Below are 24,117 nucleotides of genomic sequence, written 5' to 3'. Positions count from 1 at the left end.
GTTATATGGCTCACAATAAAAAAAGCAAGCACATATGTAATCCCATGATTAAATTATATGATTAATAACAAGCAAGGGTGAAGTAAAACTTGGGGATATGTTTTATGGTTAATCTATAAGCCTTCAAATCATGTGATAGCTTGATCGACAAGTAAAGGGATCACTAAGAAAAGAAGAGTGATATTTACAAATGGATATTGCAAGACTTCATGTGCATATGATAAAACGACATGAGCTTATATGTTACATATTAATCTTGTTATTGGAAGTTTGCAATTCATGAGATATTCTTTATCAATCAAGAACAAGCATTCGAAGATGATTTCAAATGAGATTTCGTTGTTGATGTCAAAAGCAAAACTTAACTCAAAGTGGTAAGAATAGGTGAAGAAATCAAGCGAGGTACTAGAGTGAGGGACTAAGCAAGCTTTAGTCAAGTGACGGCTTGGACAATGTGTGTTTTGCTAAGGTGAAGTGGCTAGTATCCGAGGGGTTTCGAAGTATCATATCTAAGCCTTACCAAGGAAAGCAATACGATGCATCTAGTCTATTGTGATTGATAAAATGGAGTGACTTAAGGATTCAAGTATATCTTATCATGAACAAGGGAAAATCTAAGTGACTAGCTCAAGATGGATGTGCTCAAGATGATAGCTATGCTGAGAACCCTCAAGTGACAATTAATCAAAGTATGGCATGGGATGATGACTTATAAGCTCAAGTGGATGATATAGTGTTTATATTTATTCTTGAGTATAGGTATGTCGTTCTATCAAGAGGGATGCAACATTAGCTGATTTACAACACCAAAAAGTGCTCTTAGTTGGCCTATGTGAGATAGCCTTAAGAAAACCCTCGAGTATGCTAACTGTCCCAGCTCAGCTAACAATGGTCGGTTCAACCAGTGGATGGACCGAGAGTGATAAGAGTTTTTGGGCTAACTCAGCCAAACTGGTCTCACCGGTTTGGCAGACCGGTCAACCGGTCTGACTGGTCTAGGGGTTCAGTGAGCTAACGACTAATTCAGCCAAACTGGTCTGATCGGTCCAAGGGCAGCAGCTAATTTTTCAAACTAGATCGGTCTGACCGGTCTAGCAACCGGTCTGACTGGTTTGATCAACTCTAGCGGCTAGTTTCTGGTTTGTGGAGGTATATATACCCCTTGGCCCCCTCCTTGGTGGGTTGCTGGTTACACACGCTCTTGACATCATCTAGTGACTAGAAAATCTCTCCCCAACCTCTCTTTGTGAGACTTGAGTGATTTTTGAGAAATCTTTAAGTTGGGTTGAGAGAGTGATCTTATGTGAGCATTAGTGAGTTGAAAAGAGCAATCCATATCTTGAGCACTTGTGGTTCGCATCGAGAAAGCCTTTGAAGCATTTGTTACTCTTGGAGGTGTGCCTCCTAGATGGCTAGGCGTCACCAGCTAGCTCCCAAGGTGTGGTGAGTAGCGGCAAGTTTATGGGGGCCGCGATCTTACCTCCGCAAGGAAAAAGATCATCTAGTGAAGATGAGGAAAGTGGTTGAAAGAGACCCGGCTTGTTGGAAGGGAGTTGAAATAGACTCGTATTCCAATAGGCTCCTCAACGGAGACGTAGGATTCATTGCAGTGAATCTGAACTTCGGATAAACAAATTCTCGTGTCTTCATTTGGTTTGCTTCACTTGTTGATTTCTAGCAATTTACTTGTACTTCCACTTCGATCTACTTGGGTATGCTTATCTTGTGTGCAGGGACTACTTTGCCCTGCTGGAAATCATCTACATAAACCACTCTCTAAGTTTGGTTGGTGCTAGAAGTCAAGGAGGGACTCGAGCAGCACTTGGTGTGCCACCCTGGACCGGTCTGACCGGTTTGGTGAACCGGCTTGATCGGTTTGGCCTGGGCAGTGCTGCGAGTGGGTTGAAGTTTTATAAATTGGTCAACTCGCCTATTCAGCCCCCTCTAGGCGACATCTCGATCCTTTCACATAGAGCCCAAATATTCATCATTTGTGTTGGAGGGGCAAATAGCCTTTTTCCTATCAATTTAACAGCAATATAGCAACTTCCTAACGGATGTGGCACTAAGGGGGGATAAAATTTAGATGTTATGGCACCGAGGGAAGTTCACAAAAATATATGACACTAAGGTGATTGATGTTCATTTTTTGGCACAGAGCGAATTCACTCTTAAATGAATTCGTGGTCACGCACTTCCTGTCGTGTAGAGAAAAGGTGAATCTAATAGCAATGATATGTGTACATATAACTATAGCATCAATGTTAGGTATATAGTATTAAAAAAAGTATCAAATATAACAATCTGCTAACAGGTAAGCATCTAATTATTTTTTTCTTTGCCCGGTACACACTGATAAGCATTAACTATACTGGGGAAAAGAAACATTGTGAACACTTGAAAAACATATGTCAAGAGTACTATATGTCCACATGGCTAAGATGTGATTATTAACTGTCTTGTAAGAAGCAAGAACAATGCTTATGCTCCAAATTAAAGGGTACTGTAAGCAGCGCTGCAGAAGAAAAAACAACAAATAGAAAACAGTTGGGAGGCATGAATCTTATCATCCCCAATAAGCCAATACTAACCTAGCTAGCTACAACATTATTGCTAAATATACTATCTCCTCCAGTATAATTAAACCAATTACACATAGAGAAAACAACAAAACATTTGAGGCATGAATTACCACCACCAAGCATGCACCAATTAGATCATCTCACGGTTCTACTTGATCTAGCTACCCTCTTGGATTAGTAGCAAAGAAGCCCCTTGCTCAGCATGCATGTCTTCAAAGTTCAAACCCTGTCTCTTCGTCCCTTTTTGCATGGAATGCAGTCGACCTTATACTACACTCCCATGCATTGTACAGTGTACACTATAACAACCTGCTGTAACGGATTCAGTACAACACCCTTGTTGCATGCATGCCAGGTCGTTGCTTAGTACTCGCTCACTATGCGAGCATAAGCTTATGGCATCCTGCCTCCAGTGAAGGACGACGAGGCGGACTTCATCTCGGCCTCCAAGGAGCTCATGTCACTGGCACCGTCACGGTGCTCCCCTCTGACCACCGGCATCCCCCTCATGACGCCGCCGCTGCCGCCGACGCCAAGGAAGTCGCGCGTCATCTCAGCGCCACCACGGCCCTGGCTAAACTTCACATCTTGATCCATGTCGTACATCCTTGGGTCGATCATGCCGCCGCTGTTGGCGCCGCCGCCGAACATGCCGCCGGCAGCCAGCGAGTTCATCAGGCTCTGCAGGTGCATCTGGCTCTGGTCGAGCATGGGGGCCCGGCCGTGCGCGGCGGATGGCGGTGCAGACGAGCCCCCGAGGCCCCCAAACACGGACGCGCCGCCGGGCGCGCTCGAGCTGGAGCCCATCTGCGACGCCTTCTGCAGCAGCGCCGTCGCGGACATCTGCGGCAGCATCACGGCCTGGTCATTGTACACCCCGCCGCCAGGAGCAACTTGGTGGTCACCGCCGGCGAAGCTCCCTCCGCCGCTGAAAAGCATCGCAGCCGATGACTCAGAGCCGCCGCCGCCACCACCACCTCCCCCTTCACTGAACTGGTCACTGGTCAGGTGTCCCTGGCTTGTATGGCCGTGGCTGGAAGTACCTGAGCTATTCGCGCTGTTTGCGATGTAGCCCAAGTTGAAGAGACCCGGAGCTGACGACGCCGACGGACCACCGCCGGCGCCGTTGCCTTGGAGATCCGGCAGATGCATGAGGCCATGGAACGGCTTGCCCTGCAAGAACACGTGGGGCCCAGTGCCATCGCCGCCGTCTCCGAACTCCTGCGGCGCCCCCATGAGGAACGCCGACGATGGCGGGGGCGGCAGGGGTCGGAACGCGGAGGCGCCGGACGGGCCCAGCAGATGGTCAAAGCGGCCCGCGGCGCCGCCGCCGCCGCCGAGGCGGAGGAGGTCCTGGTGGTGGCCGTGCGCGTCCCCGCCAAGGGTGGATGCGAGGTGGGAACCGACCTGCGAGAGGCTGAGCGCCATGTTGGCGGCGCTGGTGGCGCCGTAGAGGTGGCTGGCGGTGAGGCCCGGCGGCGGGAGCCGGGCGCTCTCCTGGGCGAGGGCGTCGCAGAAAGCCCTGTGGGTGATGAAGCTGTCCCTCCTGCATGGAATGGATGCATGCAATCACGTGTGCATGCATGTGATTGACAAGTCAGTAACAGTTGGATCACGAGGCAATATGTGTGCACGGATCGAGCGCTTGTGACGTGCAAAACCAAACGTAAGTTGCACGTGAAATGCGGTAGTACGACAAGAAGGACAGCGTCACAGTGAAAGAACGCATGCATGTGAAAAATTGTTCATGTGCAGAATTTTCTTGGTGTCATACAGTCCGTACAAATTTAAAAGCAATGATAGAGAGAGAGGAAGTTGTTGAAAATGTCATGAATTGCATCAGATCAATCGGCAAACACGAGTTTTCAGAACACGTTTAAAAGGTTTAATCAAAACATTATTTGAAGTGTATATATGGCACACCGTGCCCATGCAGAATTTCAAGAACCAGCATTTCTAAGTGGCATCATGTTTCTTTTTTTTTTAAAAAAAAGAACTTGTCTTTTTTTCATATCATTTTTTTGAAATGAAATCGTTTCATATCATGCTAATGTGTAATTAAGTCTACCTGTTCTTAAACTCTATTTCCTAATGTATATGTTGGCCGGTTTTGAGTTGCCATTTCGCAATGTTTAGGTCTTTACGAAAAATCACGAGTGTGTTTAGTAATGTCTACTTGGATCCATCAGTGCTATTAGTTAGATGAAATTAGCAGGTGGGAATTCAAACAAACGTGCTCATGGGCCTACTAACTATTAGCATCCTTTCCCAACGAGTGCATTAGTATTGTAGACATTTTTCACAAACAAACAGCTATCCAACCAAATATCCCGTACTAATAATAGAGCTAACTAATAGTTAGCAGCTATTAGCTACTAGTCAGTTAACTATTAGCACTAATAGATCCAAACATGGCCTAAAAAGACTTCCAACTCCTTAATTCTGACTTGAACTTTGTTCACTGCACTTGTTCCACACTCGATGGCAGCTCGAGATCCCATAAACTCATGTCATCAATCAAGGAGGAAAAAGTGGAAAAGAGTAGCAGGTAGGTTGTCATGCTATAATTGATAGCAGGTTCCTAATAGCGGCAAGCTTCCAAGAGGAAAAGGCAGAGGGAAACATTGTACAAGTTGACATTAGAGATTGCCATGGGCGAGCATGGAGGCATCACCACCAGACATCAGAAAGCTTCGTGGCAAAAGCTCACTTTCCAAGAAACCAAAGAAGTTCTCCAAGAAGAAGAAGAAAGCAAAAGGGAGACAATAGGTTTTTGTGTTTGTACTTATGGATACATGAACGCCAAATGTGCATACTATACGTCAGTACTCGAACTAATCAAGCATAATGCCCTTAAAGTACTATGAACGGCTACTAGAATACCACATGTACCCACATATATACAATGTGCAGGGATGATTTTCTTGAGGGAAAAAACACCCACACGAAATCAAAGCCTATATGTATATTCCTAGCGGCTAGGGCCCTTCGAAATGCAAATTCTTTGCATGGCTACTGGTACAAAACCGAGTGTGGACATCTGATAGACTACAAGATCGGGGATAGGCTAACTCTGGAAACTGCCCCCTATGTAGAAGAACAATAGAGACTGCGGCCCACCTTTTCACCGAATGCAGATTCACCAAGCGGATCTGGGGAGAAATGGTCCATTGGACATCCACAAGCAACTTGCTTCCGCACAGGTGGCCACAGACAGTCCCAGTGCATCAATGGTGGTCGGAACTGGCTAAGACGGTGTGCACGGATCGGCGCAGGCTGAAATCACTCATTATCCTAGTATGTTGGGTAGTATGGAAGGAGCGCACGCTAGGATCTTCGACCACAAAGAAGCGACCACTCAGCAGGTCACACAACCCATTAAAGATAAGGTGTTCGTGTCGATGATAGCTGGGGTAAAGTACCTGGCAAACCTAGTGCATCGATCCTAATGTCTATTGCTGCACCCCCACCCCCCTTACTGACGGGCAGGGAAATAATTCCTTTGTGTCACTTTTCTTTTTTTATAACAACGCTGTAACTTTGTACATTTTTTACCTTTAAAGGTCTCCATCCTCTTTTTAATATAACAAGCAGCTTTCCTAGTGGCTAGCCTCTAGACCCCCGGTTCCCCAAAATTATTGATGCAAGAGAGGATAGGCCCCAGCCCCAATCACTAGATTGCAGCTTCTGCTAATGCATTCCATATGTGCTCGTTTCCCACCAGATAGATTCATGCCAAACTAGTGAAAGACGATAGCGGCGTGACCACTCGCCCCCAGCAGCCCCGATTCCATCAATGTGCGCGCGTGAGTGCGAGCGCGCGCGCGTATCTCTGCCTGCTTTGCTCCGAAAGTTTGCAGTGCATGTGAACTCTGAAGAGATGTGAGGGCCTGGACGGGCATGGATCGGTCGTCAGTACCGTGTACCCAAGGAAAAAAAGCTGTGACTGGACTGTGAGCCTTGGCCTCTGCTGGCTCCCTGACACGACCAACGGATGGCCCTGGCGCCCTGCACGGCATCTAGCCAGCTCATGTGCAAACAGGCAAGGCTACTACGCTAGCTAGCTTACATGACACTACTACTGCTGGGTGCTGGGGGAGTGTGCATGTCTCTGCATGGTTCACTTCTTCGTATACATGGAGAGATTATTGTACCAGTAGTGTCTTGGCTTTTTAAGCCATATCAGGGCTTGATGGTGGTGGGCTAGCATGCAAGAAAAACTCTCGAGACATTCGTTCGCATCAAGTGGTATGCAGCTAGTAGGAGCAGACAATGAGACAACGGCCACTTCACGTGCATGCAGTTGCCTGCCTGCCTGGCGCTGGCGGCCCTGCTGCCAATACTTTCTCTCTCCTCCACGGGCGCAACACAAACAAAAGTTGTTGGGTACGCGCCGAGACAAAACCCTAAGCCCGAATTACGCAGCACTAAACATTCTTTGCGCGTTCACCGAAGCCAAAGCGCGTGCAGTGGCAGGCCATCCGCAGCGTCGTCGTCGCCGCTGTACCTTTTATTGTGCATGCCACGGAAAAATTTGCAGCTAGGTATTGCTAGCTAGCACACGGGAGGCGCCCGCGCGCGCGCGTCATGCATGCGATGCGGAAAGCAATGCTGATGTGTGCAGTAGGATACGTCCATGGCGCGCCGAACCATGCGTGACGTCATGCATGGTGGTGCCTTCTTCGATCTCGCACTCGGAATGCACGGGAACTGGTAGCTAATGCAGTAATGCGAGAACGAGAACGAGAATGACTAGGCTTGCATTGCATTGACTTGATCATGCATGCATGCGTACTTGCCAGATAGTACCGTGCCGTGCAGCAGATCGACTGGAAGACATCCAGGTACACGTACCAAGTTACACGTACTAACTCGATGCACACATATATAGTAGGCCTAGAGCTAGATCGACGGTGACGACACGCACGTACACGTACAGAAGAGACGATACACGCACGGAATTGATGAAGCACGCACAGCATGGGATGAACGACGCACGTACCGGGAGAAGAGGGTGCCGCAGTCGCAGCGGTACTCGCGGGTGCCGCAGACCTTGGAGTGAGCCTTCCAGTCGGACTGCACGGCGTAGCGCTTGGAGCACTTGTCGCACTTCCACTTCTTCTCGCCGTGCTTGCGGCAGAAGTGCTTCTTGATGCCCGTCAGGTCGCCGAGGGCGCGGGACGGGTCGTGGTGCGCGCACGTCGGCTCCGGGCACAGGTACACGCGGCGGCGCTGCGCCTGCAGCGGGTCCTTCTGCTTCAGCTTCCACGGCAGGTTGTGCCCGCGCCGGTGCAGCTGCAGGTTCTGCTCCCGCTGGAACCCCTTGTTGCACACCTCGCACACGAACCGGTTCGTCGCCATCAGCGTCTTGGGCGACAGCGCGATCACCTCCGCGTCAGGATCTGATCGATAGATCATCAAGTTAGTATTAGGCATGCATGCATGGTTACTAGCTGATTAATGTATACACAGCTGGATCGGAGAATATGTGTGTTTTGCCTTGCTTTTGGTTTGGTGAGGGTACGGACAAAATAAGGCAACGGGGGAGAGAATATTTTCACGAGACTTTGAGCAGCACAAAGGAGCAAAGGGACGTTTGCAGCAAGAGATATAGCGAACAAAGGAATTGGCATAGATCGTGTGCCATGGCCGCTATCTGTTTAGGTAAGAGAGAGTGAGACAGCAAAGGGTGAAGAGGATAAACAGCTAGCTTGCCTAGATAGCTGCTCACGAACAACATGGAATAATCTTGCGGAAATTAATTAAAATCTATGTTTTTTAACTGATAAAATAAATACACGATCATGACTAAGAAACTAGTATGTGCCTGAAATGAATTTATTTGCGGAGAATATGTAGCAAGTGAAGAAAGAAAAGATGGTTCAGTGCTCTCTCTACTCTTTTACCTGAATTGAAGAGAATTCACTCAGGTGAGGCTACAGGCTTTAAATGAAGTACTAGCTAGTAAGTGCAACATGTGACGACCGGGTCCTTTGAATCGAATCGATCAAGATGTGGACAAAATTCCAAGACACGGGATGACGGGAAGACAGGGATGAAGATCTGACGAAAAATATAGGACCATTTCATGTAGTTCAAATCCAGGTAGCGGAGAACAAATCTTGGACGGAAATACTCGATAAGAAAGCTTTGTATCGAGGAAACCCCAAACTGATAACAAAAAACCTAGGTTATAACATCCATAGAAAAACGAAGAGGCGCTTCCTAGATATGATGAAACACTCGCAACAAATTCCAATCACGCTAATAAGATCCACTAGGAGAAGATGCATGGCCGAAATTGAACAGGATGTTCTAGCTATAGGATTTTACCTGGTAGGTTCCTCTTCTTCTTCACTGGCGGTGACGCCGCTGGCGCCTGGCCGGACCCCGCCGACGACGAAGCGGCCGCGCTGAGCAGTGGCGCAGGAGGCAGCTGCTGCTGCGTAAGCAGCGGCTTAATCTGGTCTTGGTGGTCGCCGCCATCCCTAATTCCGAACAGCGCTGCCACAGCCGCCGCTGATGAATTGGATGCCATCGCCCCCTCCAGATTTGTCCTTGACAAAGCTGCTCAAGAACAAGGGAATCTTTTCCCTTTTGGTAGCCTTATTTCTGGATTGGACTAGCAGAGGCTGTCGTCGATCTTCCCTATCCTCCCTTCACGCAAAACAAACAGTAGCTCCCAGCTGAGACATGGCTCAAGTAGTGACACACGCGAGAATCAAGATTGACACTACAAATCATGCTATCAAGCAAGCACGAGAAGATCGATGTCAGAAAGGTAGCTCTTTCACGAAAGGAGGACGAAAAGATCCAAAGGAAAGAGCAAAAAGAGATCGAGATCGAATTGAAGAAGGAGGAGGCGCATACCTATCTCATATGTGGGTGTGTGTGGCTGCAAATTGATCTGAAAGAACAACAAAAAGGAATCGACAAGAAGCTGGGGAAAAACAACGAGGGATTAGGGCTCGTCCAAGATCAACAAAACAACAAAGAGCGCAGGAAATCCAAGACAAACAGTTGCACTCGAAAACAAGCGAGGAAAAAGGCGAGGAAACAAAAGCTCGCAAACACCAAAATCCACACGTATATAAAAGAACCAAAGCGATCGAGAAAAAGGGAGTGATGACTTTGTTTCTTGTCCATACCTCCTCCCCCTCTTTCTCGAGTGCTGCCACTAGCTGTTGCTTGCTCTTGCTGTGGTTCTTGCTCGCCTGGCTAGCATAGAACGCATGCCATGGAAGAGGAAGAAGTGGAGAGGAGGATATGGAGGAGGCTAAGAAGTTTGTTGTCTGATTTCTTTCGCATCCTTGTCATACTTTTCTCTCTCTCTCCTCCCCTCCTTTCCGTCGTCCTTCTTTCCACACTACTATATGCTGCTGTGCTAGTATATATCAACCAATTTCTATAATTTTTTTTTCTGAAGAGAAATCGACCTGTGTGGTCTTCCAACTTTTACAAGGGATCAGTATATAGTGCGAATAAAATAGCATTAAAGTTTAATATATATACAACTCAGAGCAAGAGAGAGACGTGAGAATAGACAGGGTACAGATGATGCTATGATGGGAGAGGGGTGCAAAGGCAAAGCTCACGCAGGCGAGCGGTGTCGTGAAGCGGCTGATGACTTGGGTCCACCGACCGTGGAGCTTGCTTACCCCTCGCTCACCTCACACACGTCCGCCCGTGCACACACACATGACACAGCACGCACACGCGCGGCAGGATTTTCAGATTTGCAAGGAAAATGGAGGCACATGCAGGCAAGCAATTTGTCTTTAAAAAAATCTGATTTAGCCTATTGCATGGTGGCATGGTGCAGATAAGTGCAATTATTATGTGATTTGAATTTTAAAACTTATGTTAACAAACTTCAGCACGACGTTGTTCTTAAAATCTTCCTTCGCAGAAAGTTTATTTTGTAATATACAGAAAGGGATGATACATACTTTCATTAAAAAAAACTCCTGCGCTATCTTTACACTCCAAACAATTTTTCATCAGAGTGAGATCTACTAAAGAAGCCTAGGGGTTGTGTTGGAGAATTATACCTTCCCTTTTCATAACAACAATTGAGGGCTTATTATTAAGCCCCGTTTGAATCCCTTAAAGTTAACCACTACTCCATTCATTCCAAATTATAAGTTGTTTTGACTTTTTCTGTGCACTTAGACATATGCTATGTCTAAATATATGGTAAAATCTATGTATCTAGAAAGATCAAAACGAGCTGTTAAAAAATTAACTGAAGCCCTGTTTTGAATCTCCAGTTAATAGCCTTACCACCCACTTGTTAGCTGCCCCCCAAAACACATCCAATAGTTAACTATAAAAGATCCAAACGTGGCCTAAATTCCCTTTGTAAGCATTTCGATATTCAACTGCAATGTGATTAAGCACAAAGTGGGCTTATATTAAGAAAAAGACAGCTGGGGTAAAAAAAGACTAATTTTGAATGAAGAAAATTCTTGCCCGTGCTTTGATTTTTGAGGGCTCTCAGTCCTGATCTCTTTGAGCTGGGCTGGACATGCCTGACTCATTTGTTATTGGTGATCAGATGGTCGCTCTTCTGCCCGCACAATCAAAAGAAATAATCTAGCATCATGTCATTTTGGGCATAATTGATTCGAACTCAAGAAGGAATTTTAGGTTTGGGCACGGTTAGGCCTATTTTTCTTAGGTCCATTCAAATATCACATTAAACATGCATTATCTTATAAGGCTTATGGATGGAACGGCAACTTCTCCCATCATGTGTTCCACATTGCCTCCCCTCCTCTATATATTTTGTGATCTTGCTTGTTCAACCACTGGCCCAACTTAGAGCTGCGACGAACACAATTTACCTTATGATGAAAACATGTCCTTCCTGCACCCTATGCCGCTGCACGATGGAGACTGCGCATCACCTCCTTGCCGAATGCAGATATACAAAACAAATCTGGAAGCTCGTAGCCCAATGGCTATCACAGGGAAGCCTACAGCCGGATCAATGGAAGCACAGTACAAGGGCCATCGATTGGTGGATCAATATCACATCAACACCAGAAATCCCACATAAAGCGTGCAGAAGCCTAACCCTCCTGATTATGTGGGAGATATGGAATGAACGAAATTCCCGAATCTTCCGCCACCAGGGCTCCCCGACGACATCACTAATGGCAAAAATCAAATCCTCAGCTCATATGTGGCTAGCAGCGGGAGCGAGAGGCCTAGCGGCCCTTCTACCGTAAACACGTCTCTCTGGATGCCCCAACGCCGTTTTTTCTCCCTTTTCTCTTCTTTTCCGTTTTTGACCGGTCCGCCGGTTGTAACTCCCCTATATCAATGAAATAGGCACACTCTCGTGCCCTTTTCCGTTCAAAAAAAAAGAAAACATGTCCTTCCACGGAAAAGGCAAGACCACATGCTCTTGTGACCACAAGTGTTATCTCAGCCGTCCATTCAAGACATCATGTCCTTTGTGACCACAAGTGCTATCTCAGCCATCCATTTCACTATTATGATATTTTATCTGATCGTTGGTTGTTTTCACCTACCCATAATCAATCTCATTGATTTGAAAATGAACGACCTCGTTAAGCTATGTGGTCACATGTACCTACGAAAAATTCATGCCCGTCATTTCACAGCTGAATGAATCTATTTGGTTTCCCTACAAAAAGATCAGTGAACAAACTATTCTTTTTCTCCCTCTTTTTTTCTGAAACAGGTGAGAATCAGCATTTACTTAAACCAATGGATAATGAATGAACATTTGAGATTTTGAATTTGTACAATTTAACATAACAAAAGAATGTTGTATGTTACTGATAGTTACAAGAATTCTTCTTATGGCCATTGACGGCGTTTCTCTCGGTACGTTGGTACTACTTTGTTATCTTGCTCTCCCGATTAGTCTTTTTTATTACTCGTTGGGTCGTCATGTCCACGTGTATCAATTTCTGCAATGTTGCTGAAAGCTTGACACTACGCTTGCTGGACACGCGCGCTGTCTGACCACTCTGTCACGCATAGTGTGTATATATGCATGCATCTGAACTCTGAAATTGATCTCGCCTGCTTTTGCTCACTAGCAGAACAACCGGACACGTCTACGATAGATTTCGTTCTCCTGAGTCCTGACCAGGTAGGCCCCCCCAAGTCACACGCACAAAAATGGAGTTCACTACTGCAGGCCGACACTGCATACGAGTGCGTGCAGGATTGTCAGGCGTACGGACTGATGGGTACTAAAGGCTCAAGGAGACAAGAACGTGGGAGTTTTGCAAGCGTGGGATTTAACGGGACGGCCGGGCACTGGCGTCTCGACAGTGGTGACCGCTTGTTCTTCCGAGAGAAAAAAAGAAGACAGTGTGGTGAGTGGTGACTGCTTGGCAAAGCAACTCATCAGGCACCCTTGTTCAGTATCTTAATTTCTCCGTAGCATGGCGTCACTGCACGACGCTCTCAACCCCTGCTGAAATCATTCTTTGTGCTAGAGACCGTGATATATAATGTCGATCCAGTCCCGATCCATGCACAGTGTTTTAGTTCCCCTGCCATTACATTATTGCCGCGCGCCGTGTGGTCTTTGACGCGGGTCTTGACGACGTCCTGTACAAAGATATACACAAGCACTACTGGTTCACGTGCGCCGATTCCTCCCTCCCTTGGGCTGTTTGACGAAAGGAAATCCGGGCATGGATGATGATGGCGAAACGACCCTGGCCAGCCAAGTATCTCAGGCCCACCATACTGGAGAATTGAAAGGATATCACTGTTCCCTTCAGATTTGGCCCCGACAGTTTGTACATGCTTAACCAAGAGCATCTGGACAGGAGCGGCACGTAAACACGACTCCGGTTTGGTGGCTAGCTTTACATCGATCACGTATCGTATCACCCATGTCCCCGCCTATATATAGGTACTGCCATGCTGCTGGTGGGTTTCATTTAATTTGCCAATGCAAGCGCGCGTCAAATCAGTCGAAATGACTTTGTTTGGCCGGCAATCACAGTGCGTTATTAGTGTGTGTAAAAGTATGCACGTATACATTTATATATGATCGTCCGAGCTATCAACGGGAAAAGAATCAGAGATGGAGGATTAGCCGAGTCAGATAACGAGTCCAAGCAAGAGTGGCCGTACGCCAAGGAAACCTAATCAAACCGTGGCCTCTCGCTGTCTGAACCATAGAAAAACGCTACTGAATTCTATAACCCTGAATCCCTGATCGATCAAACACAACTTGGCGCCGCGATAGCCTAAGCAACCCGACAACCTGTCCGCACGCAAAAAAAAAAAAAGAAAGAAAAAACCGGCTGCTACACTGTACTGCTGCGAGGATTAGGTTCGGTGAGCGGACGGGAACTGCGTACAAGGTGACGCACGCAGGTCTACAACTAGCATATGCGCGCTTGCCGCGCCTGAAAACATTCGCCTGCATGTGCAAGGCTTCCAGAGCGTGAGATGGAGTGGCGTCGAGCCAGCAGGGCCGGCGGCAGCGGCCAGAGCGGCACGCATGAATGGATCCCACTGCGACGACGCGAGCGCTCGATCTGCTCGCGTGTGAGGACTGAGGAGGAGGGAATTCGCTGGCTTGGGTGTATGCGGCAGCATCATGCCGGGTGGCTTGGATTCTACCGGGCAGGGGGAGGGGCAGCGGTCGCAGGGGAATATCTCGCAGCGGGCCGCCGGGCGGCTGGGTCCAGTCTACGCTGAGATTCTCCCCGTTTTTGGTCGCTTCCTCTTATGGGAACTGTGAGGCTTACCGCCGTAGTACTACTGTGCATATATGCATGTCGCATTTAGGATTCGCCGATTCAGGAGGTCAAGATTGCAACTAATCCATCCTCAAATCGTACGTTGCACATCAACATTTTCCTCCCATCTCTGTAACGTTAAGGACTGATTTGGTTAATCTTGCTTATTTCCCGTCACATCGAATGTTTAGATACTAATTAGGAGTATTAAATGTAGACTATTTACAAAATTCATTACATGAGTGGAGGCTAAATGGCGAGACGAATCTATTAAGCCTAATTAGTCCATGATTTGACAATGTGTTGCTACGGTAAACATTTGCTAATGATGGATTAATTAGGCTTAATAGATTCGTCTCGACGTTTAACCTCCACTTATGTAATTGGCTTTGTAAATAGTCTACGTTTAATACTCCTAATTAGTATCTAAACATTCAATGCGACATGTGCTAAAAATAAGCAAAGGGAACCAAACACCTCCTAAATTTAAACTCTGAATAGGTTAGGCTGAGATCCATCCACATTCATGTCAATATATACGTGTGCTAGTGTGTGCTTGCAGTGCCCTTCTTTTAGATAAATGAAAGGTTCTATCTTATACAACCCTTGAGAAAGGAACATCAAACTGCAATTATTACAGACAAGGTCAGTGTTTACATCCGACTGTGCTCGACCGATATGCAGAATGAAAGACCAACCATGGGACGTGAAAAACTGCATAATTATAGACTCTAAAAACCGGCAACACCTATGAACCAATTTTTCCAACAAATATATGTAGGACCTGTCGATAACAGTGAATTATTCTCCCGATCCCTTGGTTAAACCAGCTATTAAACAGATGTTGTGTTTAATGGCCGGCAGTGCCCTATAGTACATAGTACGAGGTGACGGCCAAGCAAGCTAGGCGAAGAGTGAAAGAGTGAGAGATTGGGAAACAAGCATTTCTGGACGTGTAGTGACCTCACCCTCGTACAGGTACAGCACGGTCCCGTCGCTCTATCAGTCCCTGCCGAAGACTCACGGATGACGGCATCACGATCATGTGTCTGCTTATCCTCTCAAGTCATTCTCGCGTTTTCTTCTCAAGGTTGATATACCGGACGACGAATCTGGGAGGGAATAATAGGGGAATAAGAATCTGCTGTCCCCATTCTCAGGGAGCTTTGGAGTGGAAGCCATGCGTGACCCCGTATGGGCTCGCCAGCTCCTCCTAGCTCGCCATGGTCGGTCATGCATGGGTAGTCGCCTCATGGACGCACGCTACTCTGGTCGGTGATCGGTTCTTGCCAGCTCTTGCAAGAAATCCTTCTGATGACACGCATGGCATGGGCCTGTGAAATACTCCTAGCTAGTTACTTGCAGAGACGAGCGTAGCCGTTTTCTACTGCAGGACTAGCAAGACGTGTTCAAGTTGAACTACTACTACCATCGTCACGATTTCCTTCAGGAGAGAAAACGCTTGTTTTTCAGATGTCACGTATTTAGCCTACTTGGACCATGTGAGGTCACCCCCTCGAGGCTAAAAGTCGCTGACACTTCCGATGTGGTCGAAAGTGCCAACTTGTCAACAGTCAGCAGTCGACTCAATATCACATTCGTAGCTAAGAGTAGCTAGCACTCGATTGGTTTCTATCTTCAGCATCTCTTTTCGTTGAATAAAACGGTTTACTTTTTCTCTACTATAGTTAGCCATGTTTGATTGTTCATGTCCCCTGCTAATTCCAACTCTCCGTTCTCCAAAGAAAAATATTTATCATTTCTTTGTTTTTGCTATAAGGGAGGTGAGACTATACTCTCCTACCTCCGAGACTTCAGTTGCTTTTCTTTTTTGACAATGAACTTTGGAATCTTGGAAACTAGATTTCAATTATCAATGAAAGAGTGATGATGGCAATGGTGAGCCACAACATGGAAGGGGGTAGGGTTCCAGAATTTAGGATGCGGGATGGGTTTGTGATTAGGAAGGAGAGATTTAGGAAGTTGATGGACCGGCAAAGTAGGTGCAGGGAGCGGCGAAGTGGGGGGCCATTGTCAGAGAGTGTGGAGAACAAGAAGTGAGCGGTGTCGGCGGTGTCGGCGATGGGGAAGTAGCAAAATGTGGTGGTTAAGGCAATAAGAGCATTCCAACAATAGGAGGGAGTCATCATGGATGCTGATGGATGGAGCGAGGGTGCATGGCACTCGATCTTGATGGCACTGAAAGGAAATAGATGTGTTTGTGGAACCGTTGGCCCCTAGCTTGGGTGCGCGCACAATCTACTGTGGAAAAGCCCCGTGCGTGGCATTTATACACATGAGGAGATATCACACGATGGGATAGGCCAGGAGATTGGTTACAGCAGCTCTAAATAAACTATACCAAATCTTATCTAGATCCTAACCTCCTGGTCATATCTCTAACGTTGGATATTCCTTTGATTACAAGTCAAACACAAATACTAACATAATCTATCTTTCAACACTTCCCCTCAATATAAACCGTTCTAGGTTGAGATTGCGTCGGAATGCTTCAACCTTTTGTGTTGACAAAGACTTTGTGAACCCATCTGCCACCTGGTCATTTGTGTCAGTGTTTTGTACCGCCGATTAGTGATTGTACGTCGCGCTCCTTCCACTTCCGATGGCTAGCACACAAGAGACAAGGAATTATACTAGTTTGGGAAGATCCTTACGTCCACTTTCAGCAGGAGTCGTGTTCCTTGGATCAAGTGCACTGCGCTTACAATGGGGTGCTTGCAAGCAAGCGTTTGTGCAATGTGTGGATGTATGTGTTGAATGCGAGAGAGACAGTGAAAGGAGGCCCAATTCCAGGGACCGGGTGACAACGTTGAAAATGGAGGAGGTCCATGACCTCAGAGGTCGGGGTTGCGGCGTGGTCGGGTCTTCCTTGCACTAAGAGGCTTCCTTGTCCTATCCCCCTGGCTGGTCGTGTGCTTCGCATGCCTTGTACGGTAGCTCCTGTGCGGCGTGGGCTCCTTACGCACGGCTCGACCTGCTCCGTGGCGTGCCCCCATCCCGTTTGCCAACCTCATGGTAGTGAACGTGATGGGAGCTGTCGCTGACGTCTGTACTGGTGAGGAATGGGCGATCCTTGATTAGTGGCTTGGACGGGGCGTGCCGCTCATCTCGACTTTCCCCGACCTCTTTGGTGTGCTCACGACCACTCCTCGCCGTAGTGTTTGTCGCTGGGTCCCACCTCGCCTGCGGGACTGTACCGGGCCTGGCGTTGTGGCATTGCCTTGATCTTGATGGGTCTCCTTGACGGCAAAGGTGATGATGACGCCAGGGCGTGTGGGCTTGTACGGCCACTCGTGGCCTCGTCCTACAGGCCATCCTGGGCAGTTCGAAGGGTGTATCCTCACCTTTAGACCTCTTGGTTATAGGTTGGCTCCCCTCGCCCAGTCATGTCTCTTGCGTGGGGCGGTTAGGGGGGCCACACCATGCATTTAATGCCTCTCGTACGGCGCAGGTCTTCCTGAGTCAAGGAGTGGGTGAGGCACTGTGGGCCCCTTACGGGCTCCGCCCCTAAGCTGGCCCTTGGCTTCCCACCAAGGGAGGCCGGGCGATGGGCCGCAGCATCATCTGGGCTGTTTCCTGGATGCTTCTAGCTATTGGGTCTTTGGCCTTTTGGCGCCTGGTTGCCTTAAGCCCCTTTCCAGAGGGTACCCCTGGTACAGGAACCGTCAGTAGCCCCTGAGGCTTCTTTCGACCTTGTGGTCGGGGGAAGGCTCCTTCGCCCTTCTTGCATGCCATTCGATGGTTGAGGCATCCTGTGGGTTCGCGCGAGCGGACCCATTGGGTCTAGCCCCCGAGCTTCTGAGGGAATCGAAGATTCGATTAGAAGGTTTTTAATGCGGGTGCTGCCCGTCTCTTTCTGCCATTCAGGCATTGTCAGGAGACCCCTTCTGACCTTCTGGTTTCTTCGTGGTTGCCCGAGACCGGTTCGCCCGGTGTCCTACGCGATGCGGAATCCTGAGGTCCTGCTCAAGGCATCATTTTCGACCTTTAGTTGTTCATGTGGGTTTGCCGGTGCATCGAGGCTCACGACACCCTTGCCTGACAGGCACCCCTCTTTGAACCTCCCGGTGTCACGCGACTTAGCCCTGCACTCGGGCTATAAAGCCTGCGTCATGTGCTGCTTGGGGCTTGAGGCTTCACTTCCCAAAATGCTTCCGTGTGCGGGTAGGGGGATGAGGCTGTCAACCATACATCCTTGGACCCACCAGAAGATCTGTACGGACCCACTCAAGGGGACGTACTTGAGACATATCAGGACATTAAGATTACGCTACAGGGCAACGTAGACTACATGGAACTCCTGAAAGACTAGTCGGAATACAAGGAAACTACTCTGCCAAGTTAGAGTAGGACTCTATAGTCGTATCCGACTAGTACTCTTGTAACAAAGACTACCCTGTAACCCTGCTCCCCCGATATATAAGGATGGGCAGGGACCCCCTCAAAACAAGTTCAATCGAATACAAGCAGACAACACATAGGACATATGGTATTACATGATCTAGCAGCCCGAACCTGTCTAAATCGTGTCCCTGAGTTACCATCGACTCCTTGATTTCGGCGACACCCACCAACCAAAACACTATCTCGGGTACTCCCTTGATAGGTTGCCGGGTTAAAACACCGACAGCTGCCACCGAGAGGGCGTCTCCGATTCTTCCGGGATGGCTGCCGTGTAGCCTACCCTTGATGCTAGAAGAATGTCAGCAAGTGGCTGGGCATACCATGGAGGTTTGAGGCACCTCCGTTCCCATTGTCGATCCTGCTCCAAGATCCTCATGGATCCGACGAGAGGAACCGGTAGCAGGCAAGAACAACCTCTGGATATCTCTGGGATCACTTGGGAGCTCTGATGCTCCCATTCGATCCCACGGCGGACCAGCGGGCTTGACGAAGGCTACCATGACACTGCTCCTAAGCTTGTTGGGTACAACTACGGCCCCTTCTTGTCTCCGATGGGAGGCCTTGAGTGTGGCCTTGGTTTGCTCTCTTACTAGGGGAGATGGTCGCATCGCTTGCTGGAGCTGAACATGCTCTCGTCCTTGGTACCACCTCCGCACAAGTGGCCCTCGAGGTACTGATGCTACAAGAAACTCCATGACGTGAGCATCCGCCGCTTCACGCCACCCCTGTAGCAGCACTCCCCGTGGGTCCTAGGTGTTGCCTTGCTCGGCAACACTAGCATTTTTTATATCTGTACATGGCGTCTTGGACGCCCTTGTTGTAATGTTTGTTCCACTAAATAATAAATTTTGTCCGCGGTGCATGTCACGAACGGCTTGCTTGGCCGTGGGGGTTGGTTGCTCTGAGCCCCTTGGTGCGCTACTCCCGGGGGAGTGCGCTCATGTGGTCGGGGTCGTGCCCCACATGGTCCCTTCGCTGGGAGCGGCTCCTTGCTTACTAGGCTGGTCGGGCAAGTGCGCTCGTTCGAGCGTCGCTAGGCAATCTGAGCAGGACCCGATTGCCTTTCCGACTGCAGAAAGTTTGTCTATGTTTCGCTGGGAGATGTCCTATTAATCCTGGTGGTCCACCCATTTGGTCCCTAACCTCTTGCGTGGGAGGTCGGAGGGCTCGTTACCTTCCCTCGTCAGGAATACCCAGAGCGGACTTGTCATCAGGACTCAGATACGGTGGGAGGAGGTCAAGGGCCACGTGGCATCCCAACTCGTAGTCACTGAGACTCTCTCAACCCATCCGTCCCTAGCTCTAGGTTTAGTTGGGCCTCAGGACGGCCGCGAGCCCGTCCGTTGGGCTAGCCTTCGTATCCTAGCCTGCTGCTTGGGCTTGGCCCAACTGCCAGGGCGGAGCAGCTAAAGGGTCATCGCACGGGAGCTGAGGTGCCGCCTGGCGGCTGCCCCGTCACGTCTTGTCACGCCTTGATGGCACAGGCCATGCACACGCGTCGCACTTTTTGTGTGCGCGTTTCCAGTGCCACCTCAGGGGCTAGGCCCACCACCACGTGCAGTTGCTCGAAGGGGCGGTTGGCCTCCCTAGGGCTGCGCCCTTAAATCCGCTGCCTCCACTCTTCTGCTTGCTTGTTCTTCCTTCAGCCATTGCCTAGTAGCTGTGCTCAAGCAGCTAGGAGAACAAGAGAGAGAGACAGGGAGGGAGGGAGGGAGGGAGAGAGAGAGAGAGAGAGAGAGAGAGAGAGCAAAGAAGAGGAGTTGTGGGGGTGACCTGGTGAGTCCCACAGTCCGCTCGCGTGCATTCCCTCCCGTCTGCCAGCGCCGCCACCTCTGCTTCTTCCCGGGGATGGGTTTGTGGGTTCTTTCGTTGGTGGCAGAGGCGAAGTTGCAGGAGCTGGTCGCCGCAGGTTGCCTCCTGCTTGAAGGAGGAGGCTGGGTGGCACGCCGCCGCGAGAGAGTAGTTCCTGCAGCCCCAGCCTGGGGAGGCCGTCTCCTTCCTCGAGTTCCACTTAGGGGTTTGGGTTGCTGGCGCACCCCTTCCTCCGGGGCTTCCTCCACGAGCTCAGAATTGAGCTGCATCATTTCAACCCCAATGGGTTGCTGCAGCTCGCTAGCTTTGTGATGGTGTGGGAGGGGTTCCTCGGCATCACCCCCCATGCGTCGCTCTTCCACCGGATCTTTGAGGTCCGGCAGCAAAAGGTGAGTTTTGGCGACGACGAGCTCATGCCGCTGGGCGGTGTCACCATCTAGATGTGCCTCGGGTACACGGACAAGTACCCGAAGATCAAAGCAAACGACTCCAATCGGGGTTGGCACGCCAATTGGTTCTACATTTGCGACGACGACTATGGTTTTGAGGAGGGTGCCGGAAAGTTGTAGGCTGTAACACCCGAAAATTCTAAAATTTCCAAACTCAATAAAATTCATCCAAATTAGGGTTGCAGTTAAATTTTAGGCATTTAAATGCATTTCCAAATTAAATTAATACATCATAGGAGTTCATTGTTGCATTCATGCTCGTGCATATTTTTGTTTGCTTGAGTTGAATTTGAGTTTAAAATTGAAATTTCATATTTGTTTCAAACCCTTTTTGTTCTCTTTTCTTTCTTCCTTTCTTTGGGTCGTTTCCTTTCTTTCTCTTCGCAGCGACCCCACCGACCCAGCTCCCCTGCTCCACCTTTCCTTCGCAGGCGTGCCTACGGCCCAAGTCCTCCGCACCGCGCTGGCCTAGCTGCGCGCTCGCCTATGGGCTAGTGCTAGCTCAGCCTCCCTCCCTCTCTTTGCCGCACGGGGCCCACCAATCAGCTCCTCCCCTTCCTTTCCTTTCTTCCTCCTCCGCTCCTTCCTTTTTCTTGCCATGCACCTTCCTTTCTTCGGCGCCAGCCATGCCACGTCTAACCCCGACTCGAGCTCGAGCCAGGCCAAGTACACCCCCGCGCCCCCAGCCCTATAAAAGACGTCGTCCCCCAGCCTTTTTTCTCAAACCCTAGCCGCTGGTTCCTCTGCGCTGCTGCCACCCGGAGCTCGAGCTCACCTGCGTCACGTCGATCTCCTCTGCCATCGCCTCTCCATCACCGCTGACACTGCCCAGAGCATCACGAGGAGGTGAGAAGGCCACCCGTGAAGCCCTGTGTCTCCCCGTGTCTCCGTTGCGCAGACAACCCCACGAGAGCCGCCGTCCACTGCCGCGCTTTGCACTGCCTCCACCACTCCTGGAACCCACCCATCGACCCTCTAGATGCGCTCGCCTCAACCCCCTCTCCCTTCTGGTCGTTTCTGTGCTCGAATCCGCGCATGGAGGCCCGTTTTCAGGTGACTCCGGCGGTCCGCCGCCACTCGCCGTCTGGTCCGCCGCCACACACCGTTGCTTCTCCGCCGCCAGCAGCCGCAGCCATCCGACCTAGATCCGACAGCCCGCAGCAAGTCAACTGGGTCATGTACTGGTCAACCACGCAGCGCTGCTGGTCTTTTGCATTTAAGCCCTCACATTTTCCACAAATCAATCCGCAGTCCAATCTAGTTCAAAAGTATTTAGAAACCGGTCTTGTTTTCTTCCATTTTAAACCCCGCGCTTTTGCAAAATTAACCCACCATCTTGAGTTGCATTTTTGCGCTTTAAACATTCAGTTTATACGCATAATTTCGCAGTTTAACCCCTGAAAGTTTAGTTTTCTCGCAGAAAAGCCCCTGTAGCTAGTTTTAAGCGTATCTTTTACATCCTAGCTTCGTTTTGAGCGTTCTTTATATCCACATGTTCATTTTAATGCGTAGATTAGTTTTTCAAGCTTGTTTTCTCTGTTTATTATGGTTTGGTGTAGTGTTTTCTTATGTTATGCCTTTAAATGCTTGTATGTGCTCGTGTGACGCGTGTAGACGATCAGCAGTTCGAGGGATTTGAAGATCAAGTCTTTGAGGAGTACGAACAGCAAGAGCAAGGCTAAGAAGGCAAGTCGTGTCCTTGATCACTTCCTTAAGTCCCATTCACCTTTACTTTCATGTTCAATACAACATCGCTATGCACTTAATAGGTTAAACATAATGGGTCCCAATTAAGGATGTCCTAGATTTCTTTTACCTATGCCTTGACCAACTGGGTTTACTTTTATGTTGGGTAGTTCATACTTATTGCTTACTTGGGTTATGGTGGTTTAACTGAATTCAATGATTAATCTTGCTTTACTTATGCTAGATCTTTCATTAATACAAGATCATAAATGTTTAATCAAAACATGGAGAACCACCCAGGAAAACAGTGCTACCACAAGACTAAATGGCTCTGGTCTTGGCTAAATAATTAGAAACTCTAGTCTGGGGTTGTCTTACCGAAAGGGCAAGAGGGGAGGCGTTGATAGGGTATAGCACTCGCTCTCTTGGGAAGTGGACTTTGCTAAGACACTGTACCCACTAGGGGACTGTTATGCTCTGCTTTGACCTGAAACCTTAGCGGGTTACCACTTATTAGCTAATCTTTGTAAAGGTCTCGTAACGTCCCTATGCAATCACACCTCGAAAGTGTGGTATGGTGCCTTGCAAACACCGTATGGTTGGGTCCAAAGTTCTTTTGAACTTTTACACGACTTGTGGGTAAAGATGTGCGACCTCTGTAGAGTGTAAAACTGATCGATCTGCCGTGCTCATGGTTAAGAGCAGCCTGGACCCTCACATGATAACATTATCGAAAGATGGACTTAAACCGTTGTTATTGCATTCATGCATATGTTGTTTATTTTGTTTATGTTCTTGTTTAATTTCGGGTGGTATAAATTTACACTTAGTTAACTGCTAATAAAATTTTACCAACTAAATTAAAAGCTGATGCTGGTTAAGCCTTAGCCATACCTTGATTGGCCTTACACTACACTATTCCCCATGACTTGTTGAGTACCAACCATAAGTGTACCCACCCTTGTAAAACCGCTGTTCAGGCCAAGATAATCTTGTGGAGTACCTTGACGACTTTGACGAGTTCTAGGCGTACGGTTCTTCAGTCAGCTGCCTGTGGTGTCATCGCTATCTTCGGAGTTCACTGCGTAATAAATTAGGCTTGTGCTTTATTGAGACTTTCAGTCATGTAATAACTATTTAATACTCTGTTTATTCATTATGACATTGTCTTTGTTATTCACTTATATCATATATGTGTGTAACTTGATCTTGATGCACATGTACTTAATGCACTCGGTTTTGTCCTTAAAATCGGGTGTATCGGGTGTGTCAGGGGCATTCACCGGCAAGCGCCCTGTGTGGCAGGAGTCGTGGAGGTGGGGCTGCCCAGATGAGCACATGAAGAAGGTCGACCAAATCATCGAGGTGCTAGCAGGGCGGGTGCGAGCCAGTGTGAACGGTGCAGGGGTTGTCTGGACC

At 48.7% G+C, this 24,117-nt stretch overlaps 1 protein-coding gene across 3 annotated transcripts; it reads right to left on the bottom strand.

The window, feature by feature from the left end:
* Positions 1-2,397: 2,397 nt before the first annotated feature.
* Positions 2,398-9,997, bottom strand: LOC101780034 (protein indeterminate-domain 4, chloroplastic). Of its 3 annotated transcripts, none has more exons than XM_022826051.1 (5): positions 9,731-9,997; positions 9,453-9,522; positions 8,916-9,327; positions 7,585-7,984; positions 2,398-4,128 (listed from the first exon to the last, which is right to left on the bottom strand). In XM_022826051.1, exons 3-5 carry the CDS (start codon positions 9,118-9,120, stop codon positions 2,976-2,978), a joined length of 1,758 nt encoding a protein of 585 aa, XP_022681786.1. In that variant the 5' UTR covers positions 9,121-9,327; positions 9,453-9,522; positions 9,731-9,997; the 3' UTR covers positions 2,398-2,975. The 3 variants fall into 3 exon arrangements, with proteins under 3 accessions (XP_022681786.1, XP_022681782.1, XP_004953416.1); XM_022826047.1 differs by having other exon boundaries at positions 8,916-9,239; XM_004953359.3 differs by lacking the exon at positions 9,453-9,522 and having other exon boundaries at positions 8,916-9,239; positions 9,731-9,996.
* Positions 9,998-24,117: the final 14,120 nt, after the last annotated feature.

This window comes from Setaria italica, chromosome I (genome assembly GCF_000263155.2).
Source record: "Setaria italica strain Yugu1 chromosome I, Setaria_italica_v2.0, whole genome shotgun sequence".
Taxonomy (NCBI): domain Eukaryota; kingdom Viridiplantae; phylum Streptophyta; class Magnoliopsida; order Poales; family Poaceae; genus Setaria; species Setaria italica.
The sequence above is the reverse complement of the archived record's forward strand: the minus strand, read 5'-3'. Positions and strand labels throughout refer to the sequence as shown.

What these genes read in the sequence shown, in the direction of transcription:
- LOC101780034 (XM_022826051.1), bottom strand. Translation starts at nt 9,120, where the DNA reads ATGGCATCCAATTCATCAGCGGCGGCTGTGGCAGCGCTGTTCGGAATT. An exon ending in GAAGAAGAGGAACCTACCAG is followed by an intron (nt 7,985 to 8,915) that starts GTAAAATCCTAT and finishes TCTATCGATCAG; the next exon opens with ATCCTGACGCGGAGGTGATC. An exon ending in TGCGGCACCCTCTTCTCCCG is followed by an intron (nt 4,129 to 7,584) that starts GTACGTGCGTCG and finishes CATTCCATGCAG; the next exon opens with GAGGGACAGCTTCATCACCC.